This window comes from Pseudopipra pipra, chromosome 5 (assembly GCF_036250125.1).
Source record: "Pseudopipra pipra isolate bDixPip1 chromosome 5, bDixPip1.hap1, whole genome shotgun sequence".
In the NCBI taxonomy this organism is placed as follows: Eukaryota; Metazoa; Chordata; class Aves; order Passeriformes; family Pipridae; genus Pseudopipra; species Pseudopipra pipra.
The window spans coordinates 23,953,038-23,971,072 of record NC_087553.1 but is presented as its reverse complement, the minus strand read 5'-3'; the positions used below and the strand labels follow the sequence as shown (position 1 = coordinate 23,971,072).

The 18,035-nt window shown below is 49.8% G+C and overlaps 2 protein-coding genes across 3 annotated transcripts; one reads left to right on the top strand and one right to left on the bottom strand.

The window, feature by feature from the left end:
• Positions 1–2,277: 2,277 nt before the first annotated feature.
• On the bottom strand, positions 2,278–7,812 carry NOL12 (nucleolar protein 12). Of its 2 annotated transcripts, XR_010430677.1 has the most exons (7): positions 7,678–7,812; positions 7,479–7,584; positions 7,325–7,373; positions 6,765–6,907; positions 5,728–5,834; positions 4,407–5,106; positions 2,278–2,823 (listed from the first exon to the last, which is right to left on the bottom strand). XR_010430677.1 is itself a non-coding variant. In XM_064655055.1 (6 exons), exons 1-6 carry the CDS (start codon positions 7,752–7,754, stop codon positions 4,935–4,937), a joined length of 654 nt encoding a protein of 217 aa, XP_064511125.1. In that variant the 5' UTR covers positions 7,755–7,812; the 3' UTR covers positions 2,278–4,934. The 2 variants fall into 2 exon arrangements, 1 of the variants encoding a protein (XP_064511125.1); XM_064655055.1 differs by having other exon boundaries at positions 2,278–5,106.
• LOC135414354 (arf-GAP with dual PH domain-containing protein 1-like) lies at positions 7,780–17,974 on the top strand. The gene is made up of 11 exons (XM_064655052.1): positions 7,780–9,090; positions 10,058–10,188; positions 11,074–11,165; positions 11,254–11,336; positions 12,049–12,161; positions 13,732–13,878; positions 15,529–15,612; positions 15,955–16,017; positions 16,529–16,600; positions 17,089–17,320; positions 17,409–17,974. The coding sequence occupies exons 1-11, from the start codon at positions 9,000–9,002 to the stop codon at positions 17,435–17,437; spliced, it is 1,137 nt and encodes a 378-aa protein (XP_064511122.1). The 5' UTR covers positions 7,780–8,999; the 3' UTR covers positions 17,438–17,974.
• The last annotated feature ends 61 nt before the right edge of the window (positions 17,975–18,035 follow it).

Here is an 18,035-nt window from a genome sequence, read left to right as displayed (position 1 = left end):
CAGTGGCATTTAGCTCTCTCAGTGCCAAAATTTTCCCGCTAAAATTTCTGAGACCTTTAAGATAGCTGATTGGAAAACTGTGAAGGGCAACAAGCATTGCTAACACAACAGCTGGGCTCCACACTTCTGTCCTGTTTTTTTGTAAGCATGCTGCCCACTATCACCTTCTCTGTTCTGCAGGGTTTGAGAGTGAGTCCTTGGATTTGAGGATGTGATCTATGCTGGGAGGGCTCTGCCTAATTTGTTCGGAGGAGGCACCAACAGGACAGGAAGTCAGTCCAGCATCCCTGAGGTGAACATGCCACTGCTGCCCTAAACATGGGCACTCGGGTCAGAGCAGCTGACCAAAGGCTGCTCCCCAAACTAACTGGGGCCAACCGCCAACACCAAAATCAAGTTATAATTTTTGTTTCTCAGAGCACTCATTTGCAATACAGCAAGTTGCACTAGTGCCGGTCTTGCAGCCTCCCTCCTCTCACTGAGGGATGTTTTCTGACTTGTTCACACAAAATGCTAGACAGGTGCCTAAGCAACCCCTGCCAGGGATGCAACACGAAACACCCCAACATCGCTGCCCTCCCCTGCCCATGGACTACCACCCGTGGCTGGAGCCCCTGATACCCCGCTGCCTGATGGGCAAATCATTGCTCCCCACATCCCTCGGGGCCTACTGCCAGGATAATGCTCTGATCCCCAGGGCTCCTGGCATGCATGCAGCCATGCAGCCATGCTCAGTGCTCCCAGTGCCCCCAGTACCTCAGCTTCCCTATGGCTCCCAGCACCTCGCCGCCCGCCGCGCTCCCCCCTCAATGAAGCTCGCCGTGGGAACCGCGGGGCGCCAGGCCCCGCCCCCTCCCCTCTCATTGGCTGCCGCCGAGCAGTGATTTGCATATCGCTCCCTGAGTGGCCGGCGGCGCGCGCGGCTGTGGCGCCCACGGGAGCGGGCGCGCACGTGTCGGTGGCGGCGGGCGCGCGATCGACCCGTCCCGGCCGGGATGGGGGGAGGCTGCGCCCGGCGGGGGCACCGGGCCGCGGGTCAGCCCCCTGCCCTTCCCCTCGGCTGCAACTCCCCAGGGACCGCCCCACCGCCTGCCGACGGTCTGCCCCGGTGCTCCCCCGGAGGCAGCACCTCAGGAGTTCGCCCGAACCCGAAACAGGTGCCAAAGCAGCGGACTCATCTGCGAGCACTGAGAGAGCCAAATGCCACCGTGTTCCCAGCACAGCTCCAACAGGTCATGCCTACCCGCAACACTTCCCAGAGAGGTTTGTCTAATCTGGGCTTTACCTGACAAGCACAAACCCTGCCTGACTCTTGCTGTTTCTACTGGAACGTCCTTAACATCCTCCATTGCTCCTGCTACAATTCAAATTCCTTCTCTTCCAAACTCCTTCTCTTCCTGACCCTGGTAAGCAATACAAAAAATTCGATTTCACTTTTTGTTTGCTCATCGAAGGCAGTTCGCAATCCACTCTTCAAACCTATCTTCCCCACACAACCCCTTATTCAGCTCCCTTAGTCCCAAAAAGTTCTTGTCACTCTCCCAGTAACTTTTTTTCCTTGAGTTCATTTCTGGAAAACAGTGCATTACACAGCAATAAATACAGTGCACTATCACACATCTCATGCACACGCTGCAACCATTCTTCCTTTGCGCTGCGCTCCAATTTTTCCCCAACTGTCTGACCTTTTTGGCTCTCAGTCTGGTTTTGATCCTCCATAATCCCAATTATATTTTTATGTGTGCACGTGTGCGGAATCACAGTCTAGCCAGTGAAAGCCATCATGCATGGAAACCCCAGTGTGGCAGCCCACGTCAAAGCCTTGCATCTCTGTGCGTGCCTGGGGCACACGCACAGCAACGCGTAGGTGCCTGAGGTGACCCAGCTGCAGAGCCACGCGTAAAAAGCCTGTGGAAAAGAAGTTCACAGGGAGCTGCTGGCCTCGGCTTTTCCTTTATGGGGCAGCAGCTGCACTAACATGTTAATATTTGCAGGTACCTTATATTTGGAAGTGGCCTTCTCCTGAACAGCTTGAACTTGTTTGTGAGCAGCTGGGGTGGGGCGGGGGAACCAGAAATGCTCAAATCCATCTTGAAAACAATGGGAAGCAGCAAACAAGAATTTTAAGCCAGAGTCTGGTATGAACTGTGATGCATCTGGCAAACAATTCACTAACTTGCATGTGGGAATTCATATCCAGGATTCAATATATCCTGGGGTAGCCCAACTGCACACCCTGTGCTTAACAAAGACAGCGGGCTAGGGCTGAGTCAGTAATTTACATTACAAAATAAAGCTTTAATCGATCTAATGGAGAAATCAATAGTGCAGTGAACAATCCTGATGGTTAACGCAGCACAAGATTTAACAGTTATGTTCTCAGTTTTTCCATATGCTTTTTTTTCTAAATATCATTTGAAAACTCATCTTCCAGCAGGAACTGGAAGCTTTCAAGGAGGCTGTTGGAGATTTCAGCTGACACTTGAGAAAGATGTTATTAAGGCCAGAGAAACAGCAAACTAAAAGTGAGATTTTTCCAGCTCACCTGGCAGCAAAATGACAGAAACTGAATTGCTGCTGAGGTCACTCTTAACATCCCATCAGGATTACAATGAGGTCATCCAGCACTGTCTCAGCTATCATGCCAGGCTGGCTGTCTACAGGCTGGGGAAGGCAACCAACCCATATTCCAGAGTCCACACTCCAGCAGATTTCAGAGACAGATGGTGCATTTCCTTTACAGTGACCTTCCCAGGTCCAGAGCAAACTCCTTGGATGGGGAAGCACCTTCTGACCATGGTCACTCCACAAAGGCATTACGTCCTGGAGAGAAGGGAAAGCTGCCTTAAAATCCAGACCAACGGTGTTACACTCTGTCCTCTAGCTTTGAGCTGCAGTCCCCTTGGTGTAGTACACCTCTCCAGACAGAACTTCCCTCTCCTTCCCTCCTCCATCCCTCTCAAACCAAACAACACAGAACACCATAGAGCATGTAACTCCCAAACCAGAACAAGAAATATTTTATGCTCCACACATAGCACCTCTTGGACACTTTGTATGAGATCCAGTCCAGCATCAGACTTTTGGCCTTGCCTGAGTTTTGGTTTTGCATCTCTGAAACACCCAATGACCCCAAGTGAGACAGGTAGATAGATTACAGTCATGCATTAAAGCCCATACCCTTTCTGGAGTGGTCTATAAGGCAGTGTTTAAGAACTGTTTTGGAGGCAAGGAAACCACACACACTTTAATGATGTGACTGAGATTATGCAGCACTAGTGCCCAAGAACTCATCCCAGGATGGGACTTGGAATCCAAGCACACAAGGCACCCCTGGCACATGGGATAACAGTGTCCACTTCCCCAGCATTTACCTTCTTCAGAAAGGAAAGGGAGGTACAAAAGGACCCCATTCCTTACCATATGCATGTGAGCCACGCAGTTCCCTTCAGAACTCTCTCTTTAGCAGAAATTGTGTTGCTGCTGTCAGTGTTGAGGTTGTACTCTCCTCCTTAACACACTGAAGAATTTGTGTGTGCACACATAGTTTCTCCAAGAAACTATGGAGAGATACATGGAGGATGGTGCCATTTGCTTTAGTGGCTGGTGGCCATCAACACTGTTCTGATGTTCCTCCACAAAGCCTCAGGCACTGGTTTACTCTTTTCCCTCCCATTTCTGGCATGAGGAATCTATTTACTTGTCCGTTTCTGGGTTCCAAATTTTTTTGGTGTGGGTTTTGGACACAGAGGCCTTTTCTTTCTTTGTCATTTCCTTGCCAGTACACATATGGCAAGGGAGAAGGCCTGGCTGACAGAGGCAGAACGGCCATTTCCTACAGATACTCCAGGACAGAGGCCAGCATGCTGCCTGGGCTCGCTCTCCTCAGAGGATTCACTCAGAGTTTTGCCATCAGTATTCCTCAATCTCGCCACGCAAACATTTTTTTCCCCCACCCGTCAAATGCAACCACAGTAAAAAACATACACTTAAGTCCTAAGAAGAAAGGCAATTAGCTGCTAACAACTGCAGCAGCCCTGAGGTAAAGGGCAAGGGCAGCCTCTGCCACTCCCACCCTGGAGAGGGCCACCCACATACAGCAAGGGCATTAGGGCATTTCATACTCCTCTGAGCTATCGCAGTTAAGATCGGCATATTCAGCAGACAATGGAATGAGCCATTCCTGCTCTGGCTGGCTCTGCCTTACCACAGAAATAGCTCCTAGCTATTCCATTTTCCAAGCACCAGTGGATTTCAATATCCTTTAAGCACCAGGAATTACCTCCCTCTCTTTCCAGCTGGTACTGGCATTAGCACAGCTCCTGTTATGCTTCAGATAAGTCACGAATGGCTTTTTTTCTTAGCAAAACGACTTCAAATTTATTCAAAAAGTTACCCAACTTTACCTGGCACAGGTACAAAACAAAAAGCACTCCTGCATTCAGGTGTGGCATGAGACAAGATGTCACCATGTCTCCATGGAAAAAGGATTTACTGCACAGCAGAAATGCCAGGGCACTGATGCAGGAGCGGAAGCAAAGCTCTTCCAAGTCTCTCAAATTGCCGTGATGACGATGTGCCTGTTGCACTCTGCCCTAGATCCTTTTCTTTGACAAAGCCAAATATCAGCTCTGAAAGGGGAGGCCCAAGGACAGAAGGGTTACACCAAATAGCAAATGTGACCCTCAGCAGAAGTTTTCAAGAGACTCTGTGGCACTCAGACACTTAGCTGGAGATCAATGCAGAAAAAAATCGGAAGAGTGTCTAGTCACCCTGGCCAGTGCTCCAGAGGCTAAAGAAAGGCTGAACTGAGCTCACTGCTGGTCAGAGCACCAAGTAAACAAGCTGCTTGCCCACAACAACAGGGCCCCAAAGAGCAGCAGGCTAGATGTGGAGCACTGTCCCAGCTGGTGGTTTGAACATTAGTTTCTCCGTTAGTCCTGGTCACGGCCCATTTTGCCTGTCAGTCTCCGTCGCTGAGTCTTGGTGGTTCGCCCCGTGCTGGACTTCTGGATTTTCTTCCGTGGACCTTGCCCACGTTGGGATCTCTTTCCTTTTGTCTTTTTCCGGCTGTGCATGTGCAGCGTGGCAGTAAGAGCAGAGATTCTGTGCAGGGCAGAAAGAGAAAAATGTTTGGGGACTAAAGGCTGCAGAAACAAGGCGACACCACAACAATAGCAGAAGAGCCCTTGTGTGACTCTGCAGGAAAGGATGCCAGCCGTGGCATGCCCGAGAGGAACTCCAAGCCGTGCAGGAAACCTGCAAGCCTCCATGTGCAGTAACAGCCAAAATTAATTTTGGGATCAGTGGGCTGGCCAGACACTACAGAGTTAAGTAATTTTCCACACCCTCAGAGTAGTAATAAAACCTGGATACTGAAAAATGTGGAGAACGTCAAAGCTTTCAGCTTTAAGATCTTTTGACCTTCAACCCTAGAGAGAAGTCCTGCATCCTGTAGTATGTGCCGAGACGAAGGACTAGGTAAAGAGGAGAGCACGAAGCCCACTCTCCTCCTCCAGCCGCTGTCACCGGAGCCCGCGGGATGGGCCCGGAGCGTCCGGGCAGCCTGTGCTCCGCCAGCGGCCCCTGCTGGCTCCTGCCCGCAGCGACCGGGCAGCACCGCATCCCCTCCTGCAGCCACGCCGCGAATCCGGAAAGCAAATCCAGTCCTCTGGATCAGCTTCCAGAGACTAACAGCAGCAAAAGCCTGAATGAATCTATACATACTTGTCAGACAGGAAGGGGTTTCTGGACTTCTTGGGCATTGCTCTTACAGGCTTGTTTGCCACCTCTTCCCCTTTCTCTTTCTCTTCTTCTGATCCATCACTTTTTCCCTTAAAAAGAAAACAGTTTTGTGATTCTGGCATTTCCATTGACTTTTCAGTTTCATCCTATTTTGTGAACCATCTAGTCACAGATGAAGACTTTTTAATTCTCCACATCCTTTGCTATGCAAGTCTCAAGGTTTCTTATCGCAGTCCCTTGGAAAGGGATGACCAGTGACCTATAGTAATCCACCCTAAGATCCTAAAACTTCAGCATGATCTTAATGGCCATGCAAATGAAGTCTAAATTATGAACCAAATGTCTCAGCTTTTTTCTTAAATTACTATCAAGACCTCTTTAAGTGGATTTTCAGATTAGAAGATGACCTTACAAATGTAAAAGGTTAACACAGACACTTCCCCAAAGAGCTCAAATCCAGCCACAAGTCATGAAGATTAAAAGAGATCAAGTCAACCAGTACCTGAGAGTCTTTATAAAACAAATATAAGATCTCAGTTACAATGTATTTTGAGAATAAAAGCAACCACAACCAGAACTAAATGGTTTCCTTATTTGTGGTCCAAGCACAGGACCATAGAGAGAGAAATCCCTCCTAACAGTAATTTTTCTGGACAGGACACGGGAAAGAGCTTGAGGACAGTCCACACAGCAAAGTCTGAAATCTTGCTGCTTGTTGTGTTGTATCGGCTTTTAAAGTACTACAGTGTTGCCATCCAGTCCTGTGCCACCTTTCACTTAATCAAGGTCAGGTGGAACAAGCAAAGGATTCCAGGGAGTTTGGAGTGAACTGTTCACACAGGACATTTCCTCCTCTTTAGAGGCCCAACATAAGCTGTGGAAAAATACGAAAGTTATGAGTTTCCCTTTTCATCCCTGTTCCCAGCCAGCTGCAAATCTTTAGGCATATTCAGGGAGCACTAGCCAGCCCTAAGAATGTTTACAGCTGATACAATCAGAGAGGTAGCAAGAGGCTTTACCACAGGGGTGGTCAGTCCCAGCTGGCGTGCCCCTGAGAGGTCGAGGTCACTGATGGTGGTCACTGTTACGATGTGGTTTGGGTGGTCAATGTTCACAGACTCTGTCCGAGATGTCACCAAGTGCTCCAGTTCATCAGCCTCATCTGGGAAGACAAAGAAATCCTGCACTGCAAAGTGCCAAACTTGTCACGATTTACACTGCTGTTCCTGCTGTACTGTGCTGGGGAGGGGTGACACCCAGCCATCGCAGGCAGGGCTTGAACACCACCACTATAGGCATGGAGGGCAAGCTCATTCTCCTTGCTGTGGGGACCCGGGTGAACACCTTGGAGATGCCCTCCCGCCTCCTTCCCTTCTGTACAACCCACTTGACCTCCTGTCCCCCAGGGCCAGAGGGCTGTGGGGTCACCGCTCAGATCGCTGCCCAGCTTCCCAGGGGGACATGGGAGGAGCGAGCAGCTGCTGTTTCGGGACAATGTGCGAGCATCCCTGCCCCAGCCCTTATCACCCCAGGACCACAGGCATCCCTCTTTCTTCCCACCCGAGGGCCCAGCACGTACCGAGCGCCTCCTCCCTCTCGCTCAGCATCTTCAGGTACTCCTGGTGCCGCTGAAAGATGGAACAGGTCACTGCGGCGCCTCTGCCGCCCCTCCTGCCCCGCTCCCAGCCCACCACGGCGGGGAGAGGGGGGGGGACACAAGACCGTTCTCTCACCTCCTCTTTCATCTTTCTCTGCTCCTCTTTTAGCTTCCGTTTGATCTCCTCCAGCGCCGCTTTCCTCCGCTCCACCTTCCGCTTGTGGAAGCCGGTCAGGTACTCCCTGCCGCCGGCAACACAGAGCCCCCCCCCGCCTTTTAGCGACCGGGGGATGCCGTCCTTCCCCCCTCCTCGCCCTTGTCCCGCCCGGCCTCACCTCCGCCTCTCCTCATCGAAAGTCAGCACCAGCCGCCCCTCACGGCCGCCCGGGCCCTTCTTCTTCTTGCGGCCCATGGCGGTACCACGCTGCCGCCGCCGCCGCCGCCCGCCCCTTCCGCCGCCGCGGGGCCCGAGGGGCGGCCCCTGCCCCGCCCGACATTTTGTGCCGCCCGCCCCCTCCGGCTCGAGCAGGGCAGAGTAGCCAGGGTCATGGACGTCCCAAGCTCCCGTTCCCGGCCTTAGCATCCAGCGTAGAGTGGACAGGGGGTTGCGTCAAGCATGGGAAACTCCAGCTCCACTCCTCTTCACTTCCCTCTTAGCAAAAGATTTTATGGCACTTCCCGGTGCGGACGTGCCAGTGCAGCACCCGATCTCACACCCTGAGATTTGTTCTGCCGCTCCTGAGTGATTTAAATCTACATCTCTTTAATAAGAGTCACTCCTCTAAATAGTTTAAATTTGCAATTCTTCATTTGAACATGCTTCAATAAAGCTCTGAGCTACTGTCATTGCTTGGTGTTAGTGATGCCTTTGCTGCTCCTCTTAGTCAGGGAAGGCAATTGCAAGGGACGGCTCTGACACCGAGTATCCAAGATGCAGGACCTGGCTGGACTGCTGTGGTTTTTGTAGTGGTGGTGAAAGGTACTGGCACGAATTCGTGGGGGCATAAAGACTGCCATGTTTTTGGCTGATGGCTAAGAGTGACTTTGGCTGAACTCTTGAACCTTTATTGCCCCCCTGTTCCTGCCTTAAAAATGGGTGTAATGCCTCTGTGTTGGCCAGCTGACTTTGGTAGAAGTTCCTGAAGTGCTGTAGGGGCAGCCAAAGGCAACTCCCACCAGTCCACAGAGTGTGACAAGTCCTGACACAAGTCCTGTCACAGCCTGGCGGCCACTTGTCCAGAGCCAGCTCTCCTTTATCAGCTCGCTTGCTGCTTGTGCTCTTTTCCTGGCCTGTCCTTTCGCCAGCAGAAATGCGGAAAAACCAGTTCTGTGGTTAATTGCTGCACTTCCCTCCACGCCCATGGGGCAGGTCTCCTCCTCCTCCTCACTCACAGTCTGGGTGCACTTCACCCTCCAGCCTCTTTGCCCCTGCCTGTGCTCAGCCGGCTCAGGTGCACCGGCAGGCCTCCGTACCCTTTCCATTAACCTTAAGGCTTTTCTTGCCTTCCCCTTTTCCCTCCGTCTGCCAGAGCTTGTCTCTCTGGTGGCTCCTTTTCCCTTGGGCAACCCACTGCGTTGGCCTGCAGGTGCATAAGGCACAGGCAGCTGCCTTCCTGGCCCTGTCCTGCCCTGCCTGCGGGGATACCATTAGGAGAGGATGGCCGGAGGAAACGAGCGGAGCATGAGGGCCCTGAAGGAGGTGTGGAAAAGAGCAGAAAACTCTTTGTGCGCAGATTGCGGGAAGCCAGGTGAGTGGTCGAAGGATGCTGGAGGAAGAGTTGGAAGCAAGGAGCTGGGGCTGGTCTCTAGCAGCTATTTGATGCTGGTTATCTGGACTGCACAGGAGCCTGGGGTGGAGAGGAAGGGAAGACATTGTTCTGGATATTCGTTTCCTCTCCCTGGACGTGTGTTGGCAAGGGAGCAGGAAGGAGATGCTGCAACAGCACTGGTGGGAAGAAGGACAGGGATGTGGGAGTGCTAGATAAGCAGGGGCTGCATAGCTGCAGCACTGTGGGTTGTAGTCATGTTAGCTCTCAAATACAAATCAAGGTCATGCCCAGTCAGGACCTGACAGGAAAGCTCCCAGTGAAATCCTAACTTCTCCAGAAAGAAGGCATGATTCAGGAGGGCATTGTCTCCTCCATGACTCAGCTCTGAACTGACAACCTGCCACACTTGCCTAGGAGATTACATTTACTGAAGGGCTAGCCCTCTCAAAAGGTACCCAGTTTGAGGTCCTACAAATGCTGCTAAAACCCCCCAAACGGAGCACTCAAGCCAAATTAGGACTGGACTAATTAGTACCATTTTATCTTATTAAATTCTTCCAGGAAAATTTTAGATTCAAGGTTGTTTTCCACTTCCTGAACAAGATACTGTTGAGGGTTTGCTATGATGCGCTAAACAACTCCTAGAGTCTTTTCCCAGAGGTGGTTTTATTTTCATCTTGGGTGACCCTTTATGCAAAGGGAGCACTTTGAAGTTTTTCAGGGTATACATTAATAAAGATTCAGACAAAGCGGTTGAAACAGAGAGAATGAGGGACTAATAGCTGTATTTTTTCCTGATTGGCGTCTGTATCTTGGGTGTTAATTAATCAGCTCAGATGAAACTATCATCACCCAGCTCTCTGTTTCTCAGGACTACATTCTCAGGTGGGGCATATCTGCCAGGAAAATTCATCACTTCTAGTCATACCCTTTTTTATACTGTCAGATCCTGACTGGGCATCCTCTACTTTGGGTGTCTTTATATGCCTCAGCTGTTCAGGAATTCATCGCAACATCCCTAGCATCAGCAAAGTCAAATCCCTGAAGATGGACCACTGGGATGATGCTCAGGTGCAGGTGAGATCTTTATCCCCATTGGTACATCGGGTGGGTTGGGTCTAGGCTATACACCAAGTGTCCTGGAAAAATTAGCCCTTTGGCCTCACAGGGTTGGAGATGTAATCTGATTTAATCTGTTCCTTTTCTACTCATGCTCCTGATACTCAATCAGGGATAGCTCCCCATAACTCACTGGGAGAGGGAGGATGCACTTGCCTTATGTGCCTCCCTGTGCCCTGTTACTTTATGGCAAAGGCAATGTATCTTGCTAAGGCTAAGGGTCTTTGTTGCTCCAGGTTACTTATTTTCCACTTGCCAACACCATCCAATCTCAATGTCTCCTTTTGATTTCAACAGTCCAAGGGGAAAATCTTGGACAATTCCATTCTCTGAGAAGAGTTTCCAGATATAATGATTTTTTGAGAAAAATGGCATTTATAGAAACTTGACTTCTCCCCGTTAACAGTCCCCTCAACTCACTAATCTCCAGGGGACTGAAAATATTTTCTAGAGATCCAAAGAAAATAATCTGTATCTTGTTGCTCTTTGGAAGAGGACCGAAGAGGTTTGGAATGGCCTCCCAGATGGCGTTGCAGAGCTGTTGAACTCTCCAGGAGATGTGGGGCATGGCAGCAAACCCACTGAATGTGTGTGCATCCAGCCCCACGGAAGAGACATTTATGGCATGCTGTTGATTCAGGTGCAATCAGTGTAACGTCTGAGAGTAGATGAGACCTTTGAGACCCACCTCTCTGTAGCCAGACTGCTGGGATGTTGCAAGAGGAAAGAGAATGCTCCATTAGAGCTAGATATGCATCTAGCCCTGTAGTGGGTTAGAAAAGAAAAAGGTCCACATGAGTCTGCATCAAAGGCAAGGCACTAACTCTCTGTCTAACCCTACAGTTTCTGGCCAAGCATGGGAATGCTGTGGCTAAAGCCACATACGAAGCTCACATCCCTATTTACTATTACCAGCCAACCTACAATGACTGCCAGTAAGTTGCTGCACACAGGAGGGGGAAGGGCAATTCTCTGTCAGTTCTTCTAGTTTGTTTCTGAGTTACCTGTCACCTCTCTCCTTAGAGTGCTGAGAGAACAGTGGATACGGGCCAAATATGAACGCAAAGAATTCACTGAGCTGGGAAAACAGCTGCCATATTCTGATGGTAAGAGCAGAGCACAGCATCAAAATGTCCTGACCGTTGCCTTTGCTGGAAACTTCCCACCATCATGAAGTGTCAGTGTTGCAAATCCCACAAGTACTCCTGAGAACCAAACTGGTACTTACTGGCATTGTTTTGGGGGGATTAAATTGTGGGAAGCATAGGCTGGCACTGGCACAGGTTGTGTCCAATCCTGGTATTACCAGCTGGAATTTTTCAAGGGCATTTGATGTCCTGATGGAGACAGACCTCTGCAGTAAGGAATTTCTGTCCTATTGCATGCCACCCTCTCTAACCATGGCTGTTGGCTTTGAAATGTCACTGCCAGTGCTGTGGCAAAGGGTGCTGCAGCCCAAAGGCCTGCAAAGTCAAGTGGGAAGAGTTCTGGTCCCACACCAGAGTCTGCATGGGCCAGGACTCTGGTATTCACAGGAGACAGCTCTCATGCTGTCAGAGGCAGCAGTGAGAGAAAGACTAAGGGGTGAGAAGAATCTGGGAATGTCTTTTGGTGAGTGCTTATCTGGGCTGCAAACCCAGGAACACCACCATCTTCAGCTGTAAGTCAGAGGTGACACCTCTCAAGTGTTTGTTCTCAGCAGTAGTCCATCATATGCTTTATCCTAGAGGGGTGGCTGGGACCCCTGGCTGTGTGCAGCTCTCTGATGCCTACAGTGCTCATGGGGGGTGCTATTAAAAGCGGCTTTTCTGCTCCTAGGGGTGAAGGAAGGCATCCTCTGGAAGCGAGGTCGAGACAATGGGCAGTTCCTACCCCGCAAGTTCCTCTTGTCTGAGAGAGAGGGATGTCTGAAGTATTTCACCAAGCAGGATGTGAGTATGGTGGTCAACTCCCACCTCAGTGAGTACTCCACCCAGAGCAGCAGGGTCACAGAGATGTTCTGGTTTCCTACGCATGTTTCTGAGGTTGCCTTGCTTAGCCCAGCCCGGGGATGATAACAGAAATGTCACAGAGGAGAGGGGTCCCCTTTCCACTGTCAGGGGGACATTTCCTCATGTTCTCCCTTTGTGCTTCCCTCACCGCTGAGAAAAGGACTGATCTTTCACTTCATCCCTATCCATTTCCCTGGATGTGTAATCCTGCACCATCCCTGGAACCAACCCCATTGTGAGATAAATTGGCAAAAGCCTGTTCTCTGGTTGGTTTTGAGAAGGGCTACTTTTCTGCTCGTTCATCTCCCTGAAATGAGTGGGGCAAGTGCTAATATGCTGTCAGAAAGGAGGGGATGGCTCAGGGTAGGGAGGAGCAGGAGATGTCCAGAGGGGACCTGGACAAACTTAAGACGTGGGCCAATATGGTTTAACAAGGCCAAGTCCTGCACCTGAGTTGGGCAATCCCTGGTATCAATACCAGCTGGAGGATGAAGGGATTGAGAACAATGCTGTGGAGAGGGATGAGGGGGATAATGGATGAAAATGTGGTCATGAGCTGTCAACGTGCATTTGCAGCCCAGAAGCCAACCGTAAACTGGGCTGTGCCAAAAGAAGTGTGACAGGCAGGTTGAGGGAGGTGATTCTTCCCCTCTACTCCACCTTTGTGAGACCCCACCTGGAGCCCTCCATCCAGCTCTGGGGCCCTCAGCACAGGAAGGTCATGGACCTGTTGGAGCAGGTCCAGAAGAGGACCACAAAAATGATCAGAGGGCTGGAACACTTCTTCTGTGGAGACAGGCTGGGATTCAGATGTTGGGATTCAGCCTACAGAAGAGAAGGTTCTGGGGAGACCTTCATGTGGCCTTTCAAGTATTAAAGGGGATTTATGAGAAAGATGGGGACAGACTTTTTAGCAGGCCTGTTGTGATAGGACAAGGGAGATAATGGTTTTTAACTAAAAGAGGATAGATTTAAACTAGATATAAGGAAGAATTCTTTTACAATGAAGGTGGTGAAACACTGAAACAGATTGCTCAGAGAGGTGGTGGACACTCTATCTGAAAAAGTTCAAAGTCAGGCTGGATTGGGGCTCTGAGCAACCTGATTTAGTTGAAGAGTTCCCTGCTCATTGCAGAGAGGGTCGGACTAGGTGGCCTTTAAAGGTCTCTTCCAACCCAAATGCTTTTAGGATTCTATGATTCAAAGAGTGGGCTCTTTCCTTTTGAGATCAGTTAGCCTTTAGACTGGCTCAGCTGTAAAGTCAAAAACACTCTCAGTGTTTCACTGGCACTTCCAGAGTAGGCACAGCTCAAATCTAAATTGGGTGATTTCAGCCACTGTTTGGTCTTGAGCACACCACATAGTGAAGGGTGTGTGTGATACATTTTGTTGGGAAGGGTCAGTTATTACTTTTTAAGATCCTCTGACCCTGTCTTGCCCCACTTAGTCAATAGCTTAGGTCTCTTTCTTCTAGATTACTCATGCGTGATCAATGCTATTCTGCTTTCAGGCCAAAGAACCCAAACTTAGTGTTAAAATAGATGTCATCAATGCTACGTTCCAGCCAGAGAAGATTGGGAACCCCAATGGCCTGCAGATCACCTATCTCAAAGACAACAAGACCCGTAATATATTTGTCTACCATGAAAGTGGAAAGGTATCTGGTTTTATCATCAAACACTGCAAAGCCAATGAGGTGCTTTGAGAAGCTGCTGATATTAAATAGTGTGAAACATGGGTAGGATGGGGTGTGTGAGTGTGAGTTGCTGTAGGTAACAGGGCGGGGGTTCTGGCTCTGTGTTTGTGTATCTGTGGGAGAGTTTTGCTGCAGGGAGCAGGGCAAGAGCACAGGCTGAGTTGGTTTGTGTGGGAGGAGCTGCTGTAGACCATGTGGAGATGTGCTGCCTGTGCATGTGGGGAACGGGTCAGCCGTGCTACAGGCCTGTCAGTCTCACTCCAGTGCCTGGGAAAGTTGTGGAGGTATTGAGAAACACCTGAAAGACAATACAGTCATTGGTCACAGCTAGCATAGTTTCATGAGAGGAAAGTCCTACTTATCAAACCTGATTTCCTTCTGTAACAAGATAACCCACCTAGTTGATCAAGGGAAGCCATTTGATATAATTTTTTTTTTATTTCAGTAAAGCTTTTGATACTGTCTCTCACTGTATCCTTCTGGAAAAGTGTCCAGCACACAGCTGGATAAACACATCTTGTGGTGGGTGAGCAATTGGCTCACAGGTCAAGCATAGAGGGTGATAATGAATGGGGTAACATCAGACTGGCGACCTGTCACAAATGAGGTTCCACAGGGCTCCATCTTAGGCCTTGTGCTCTTCAACATCTTCATAAATGACTTGGATGCAGGATTGGAAGGGATACTAAGCAAGTTTGCTGATGACACAAAACTGGGAGGAGCTGCTGACCCCCTTGAAGGCAGGGAGGCCCTGCAGAGAGACCTTGACAAATGAGAGGGCTGGGCAATCACCAACCATATGAAATTCAACGAGAAGCGCTGAATTCTGCACCTGGAATGGGGCAACCCTGGATGTTCATACAGATTGGGGAATGAGATGCTGGAAAGCAGTGCCATGGAAAAGGACCTGGGGGTCCTGTTTGATGGCAGGTTGAATATGAGTCAGAAGTGCCCTGGCAGCCGGGATGACCAACCGTGTCCTGGGGGGCATCAGGCAAAGCATCGCCAGCTGGTTGAGGGCGGGGATTGTCCTGCTCTGCTCTGCACTAGGGCGGCCTCATCTTGAATATTGTGTGCAGTTTTGGGCACCACAACATAAGAAAGATATTAAGCTGTTAGAGAGTGTCCAGAGGAGGGCAACGAAGATGGTGAAGGGCCTTGAGGGGAAGCCATGTGAGGAGCAGCTGAGGGCACTTGGTTTGTTCAGCCCAGAGAAGAGGAGACTGAGGGGAGACCTCATTGCAGTCTACAACTTCCTCATGAGGGGGAGAAGGGGGGTGGACACTGATCTCTTCTCTGTGGTGACCAGTGACAGAACCTGAGGGACTGGCCTGAAGTTGTGCCAGGGGAGGTTTAGGTTGGATATTAAAAAGAGGTTCTTCACCCAGAGGGTGGTTGGGCACTGGAACAGGCTCCCCAGGGCAGTGGTCACAGCACCAAGGCTGAGAGAGTTCAAGAAGTGTTTGGATGATACTCTCGGTCACATGGTGTGACTCTTGGGGATGGTCCTGTGCAGGGCTAAGAGTTTGTAGTTAACATAGGGCTAGGTGAATTTAGATGGCTCACTGTTGCTCTGGCTAAGCTTTCTATTCTGTCCTTTTCCATTTTCAGGAGGTAGTAGACTGGTTCAATGCCATTCGCTCTGTACAGTTCCATTATCTGAAGGTAGCATTTCCCATTGCCAGCGATAATGAGGTAAGACAGCACTAGAACGCAGTGCTAAGTCTCCCACTGCTTATGTGATAAAGGAGTTCATTAGTTACTATTATAACCCCAGGTACAGAAGTGGAAATTGCAATGTCTAGATAGAGGGATGAGAATGTATGTTTAAAAGGGCCTGTGGCAGTCAGAAAACAACTGCTTTCTGCTGTTTCTGGGCATTTTGGAAGCAGAAGTGACTCCTGGCTAGGCAGTTCAGGAAATATGAATTTAGAAGATGGCTGAATTTGAGGGAAGGTGACTGAATTGGAAGGGCAGAGGGGAAACGAATAGCAAAGAAGCACAGCTAGGTGAATGTTACTCTTGCCTTTTTGTCAGATTAAAAATCGTCTGACGAGAAATTTCTTGAAGGAGGGATACATGGAGAAGACTGGTCCCAAGGTGAGCTGCTATGTTAGAAAAAATCTTAACAGGGACCTGCCAGAGAGCCACTGGCTTTCCCAACCTCAATGTTTTTCTCCTGCTGTTTCCCGATTCCCCCCTGACTCTTTAGACACCCGTGGGAACAGTGTGTGTGCACCAAGGGAGGGGAGAATTAAAGGAAGGGGAAGGACACATGTGAAAGTAGATGAAGCCAGAGTCCCTGCTTTCTCCCAGAGCGACAGATCTCTCTGCATGTGTCTGTGTGTGCATGACCTTACAGGTATTTAGCGTCTAGATTTCTCCTGTCTCAACTTTGGAGTCCTTCACCACAGTCCAAGAGTTGGGGACAGCAGCTGGGACTGAAAAATCCGATACAGACCCCCACTCTCAGCTGAGAAAGGGCGAGGAGGAGGTTGCAGTTAAGGCAGGGGCTTGCTCTAAGTGGTTGGGATGAATTTTGGGTATCCATTCGTACTGCTCACAGCAGAGGGCACTGTCCCCTTACATATGTCACCTCTTCCCTTCACAGCAGAGAGAGGCCTTTAAGAAGCGCTGGTTCACACTGGATCACCGCAGACTCATGTACTTCAAGGATCCTTTGGTGAGGGGGAGATCTGACTGCTGGGCAGCTGCAGGCAACGGTGCTGAGGGCAGGGTCAAAGTGCAACCAGAATCTTTGCTCTTCAGTTAGGGTGGCTTGCAGGTTCCCCAGCTGCTCTGGATGAGCTCTAAGTCTTCCCCTTTCCATCCCACTCAGGTCACATGCTTTCTGTGTTTGTTTCGCTGCCTGCAAACAATGGTAACAGGGAGAGCAGCAGTGTAAAGGTGGTGATGGAAGGGTGACATGGAGGGACAGGAGCATCAGTTTCTCTCTCAGACCTCTCAAGACCTATGCCCTTAGATATTCCTTTTCACTACAGTCTTTGAGCATAGACTCCCTGCTCTTCTGAATTCCCTGACCACCTCCAAAACTTTTTGTTGCTACATCCCTGGTCCTCACACACTCTCTCCTGTTCTTAGGTGCATTGTAATTATTCCTTGATTCTTCTGGATTTCCATAAATCACTGTCTTTCCCTTCTTATGTGCAGGATGCATTTGCTAAGGGTGAGGTATTTGTGGGCAGCAAAGAGAATGGATATAGTGTCCAGAAGGGATTGCCTTCAGGGACACAGGGCAACTTCTCTTGGCACTATGGCATCACCATTGTCACCCCTGACCGGGAATACCTCTTCACCTGCGAGACAGAGACTGACCAGCTGGAGTGGATCAAAGCCTTCACTAGCGTCATCAACCAGGCCATGACACCACAGGAATATGCAAGTAAGTGCCTGGATGCTGTTTCCTTCCCCTCCTGCCACTCCAGTTCAGGGTATTGCCCTAGTTCACCACCTTTTTTCCTTTACTACAGTTGAAGCCTACTTCAAGTTTAAATCCTAGGAAACCATTCAGGAACTATGACTCCACTCTACCCGGTCCTGTGGCTGTCAAGAGAGGAGAGCAGATTGACATCAGAGAAACACTGTGCTCTGAAGCACCCTTGAAGCACTTTTGCCCCCACAGAATGTCCACTTGTTTGGAGGGCCCAATTAAGCTGCTTCCTTTCAAGTGCAAGACTTTGAGTCTGAATCTTCAGTACAACCTGTCCCTGTTAAATTGCTGTGATCTGACTGGATGCTGGCAGGTCTTGCCTATCAATCAGACCTTGAAAACTTTGGCACTTACTGTGTTGGACATGGGACCTATCATCACTCCTGCATGAAACTGCAGACAGCCACCTACCTTACTCAAGAAAACAGCTGCCTGGCTGGAGCCAGGCACCCCAGCAGGTTGCAGGGGCTGCTGGACTAAGAGAACCTGTTCCTTTAAAAGAAATGTAATCTCTGCTGGTGACAGAGATGTGAAACATCTGGATATTTGATCAGTTAGAGCTGTAGTTGAGAAAGGTCACTTAAAAAATGTAACCTACCAGCCAAATGTGAGGCCTGTTTCCTTCTGCTCTGTATGGGCTTGAAAGTTTCTTCAGACTGCATTTGTG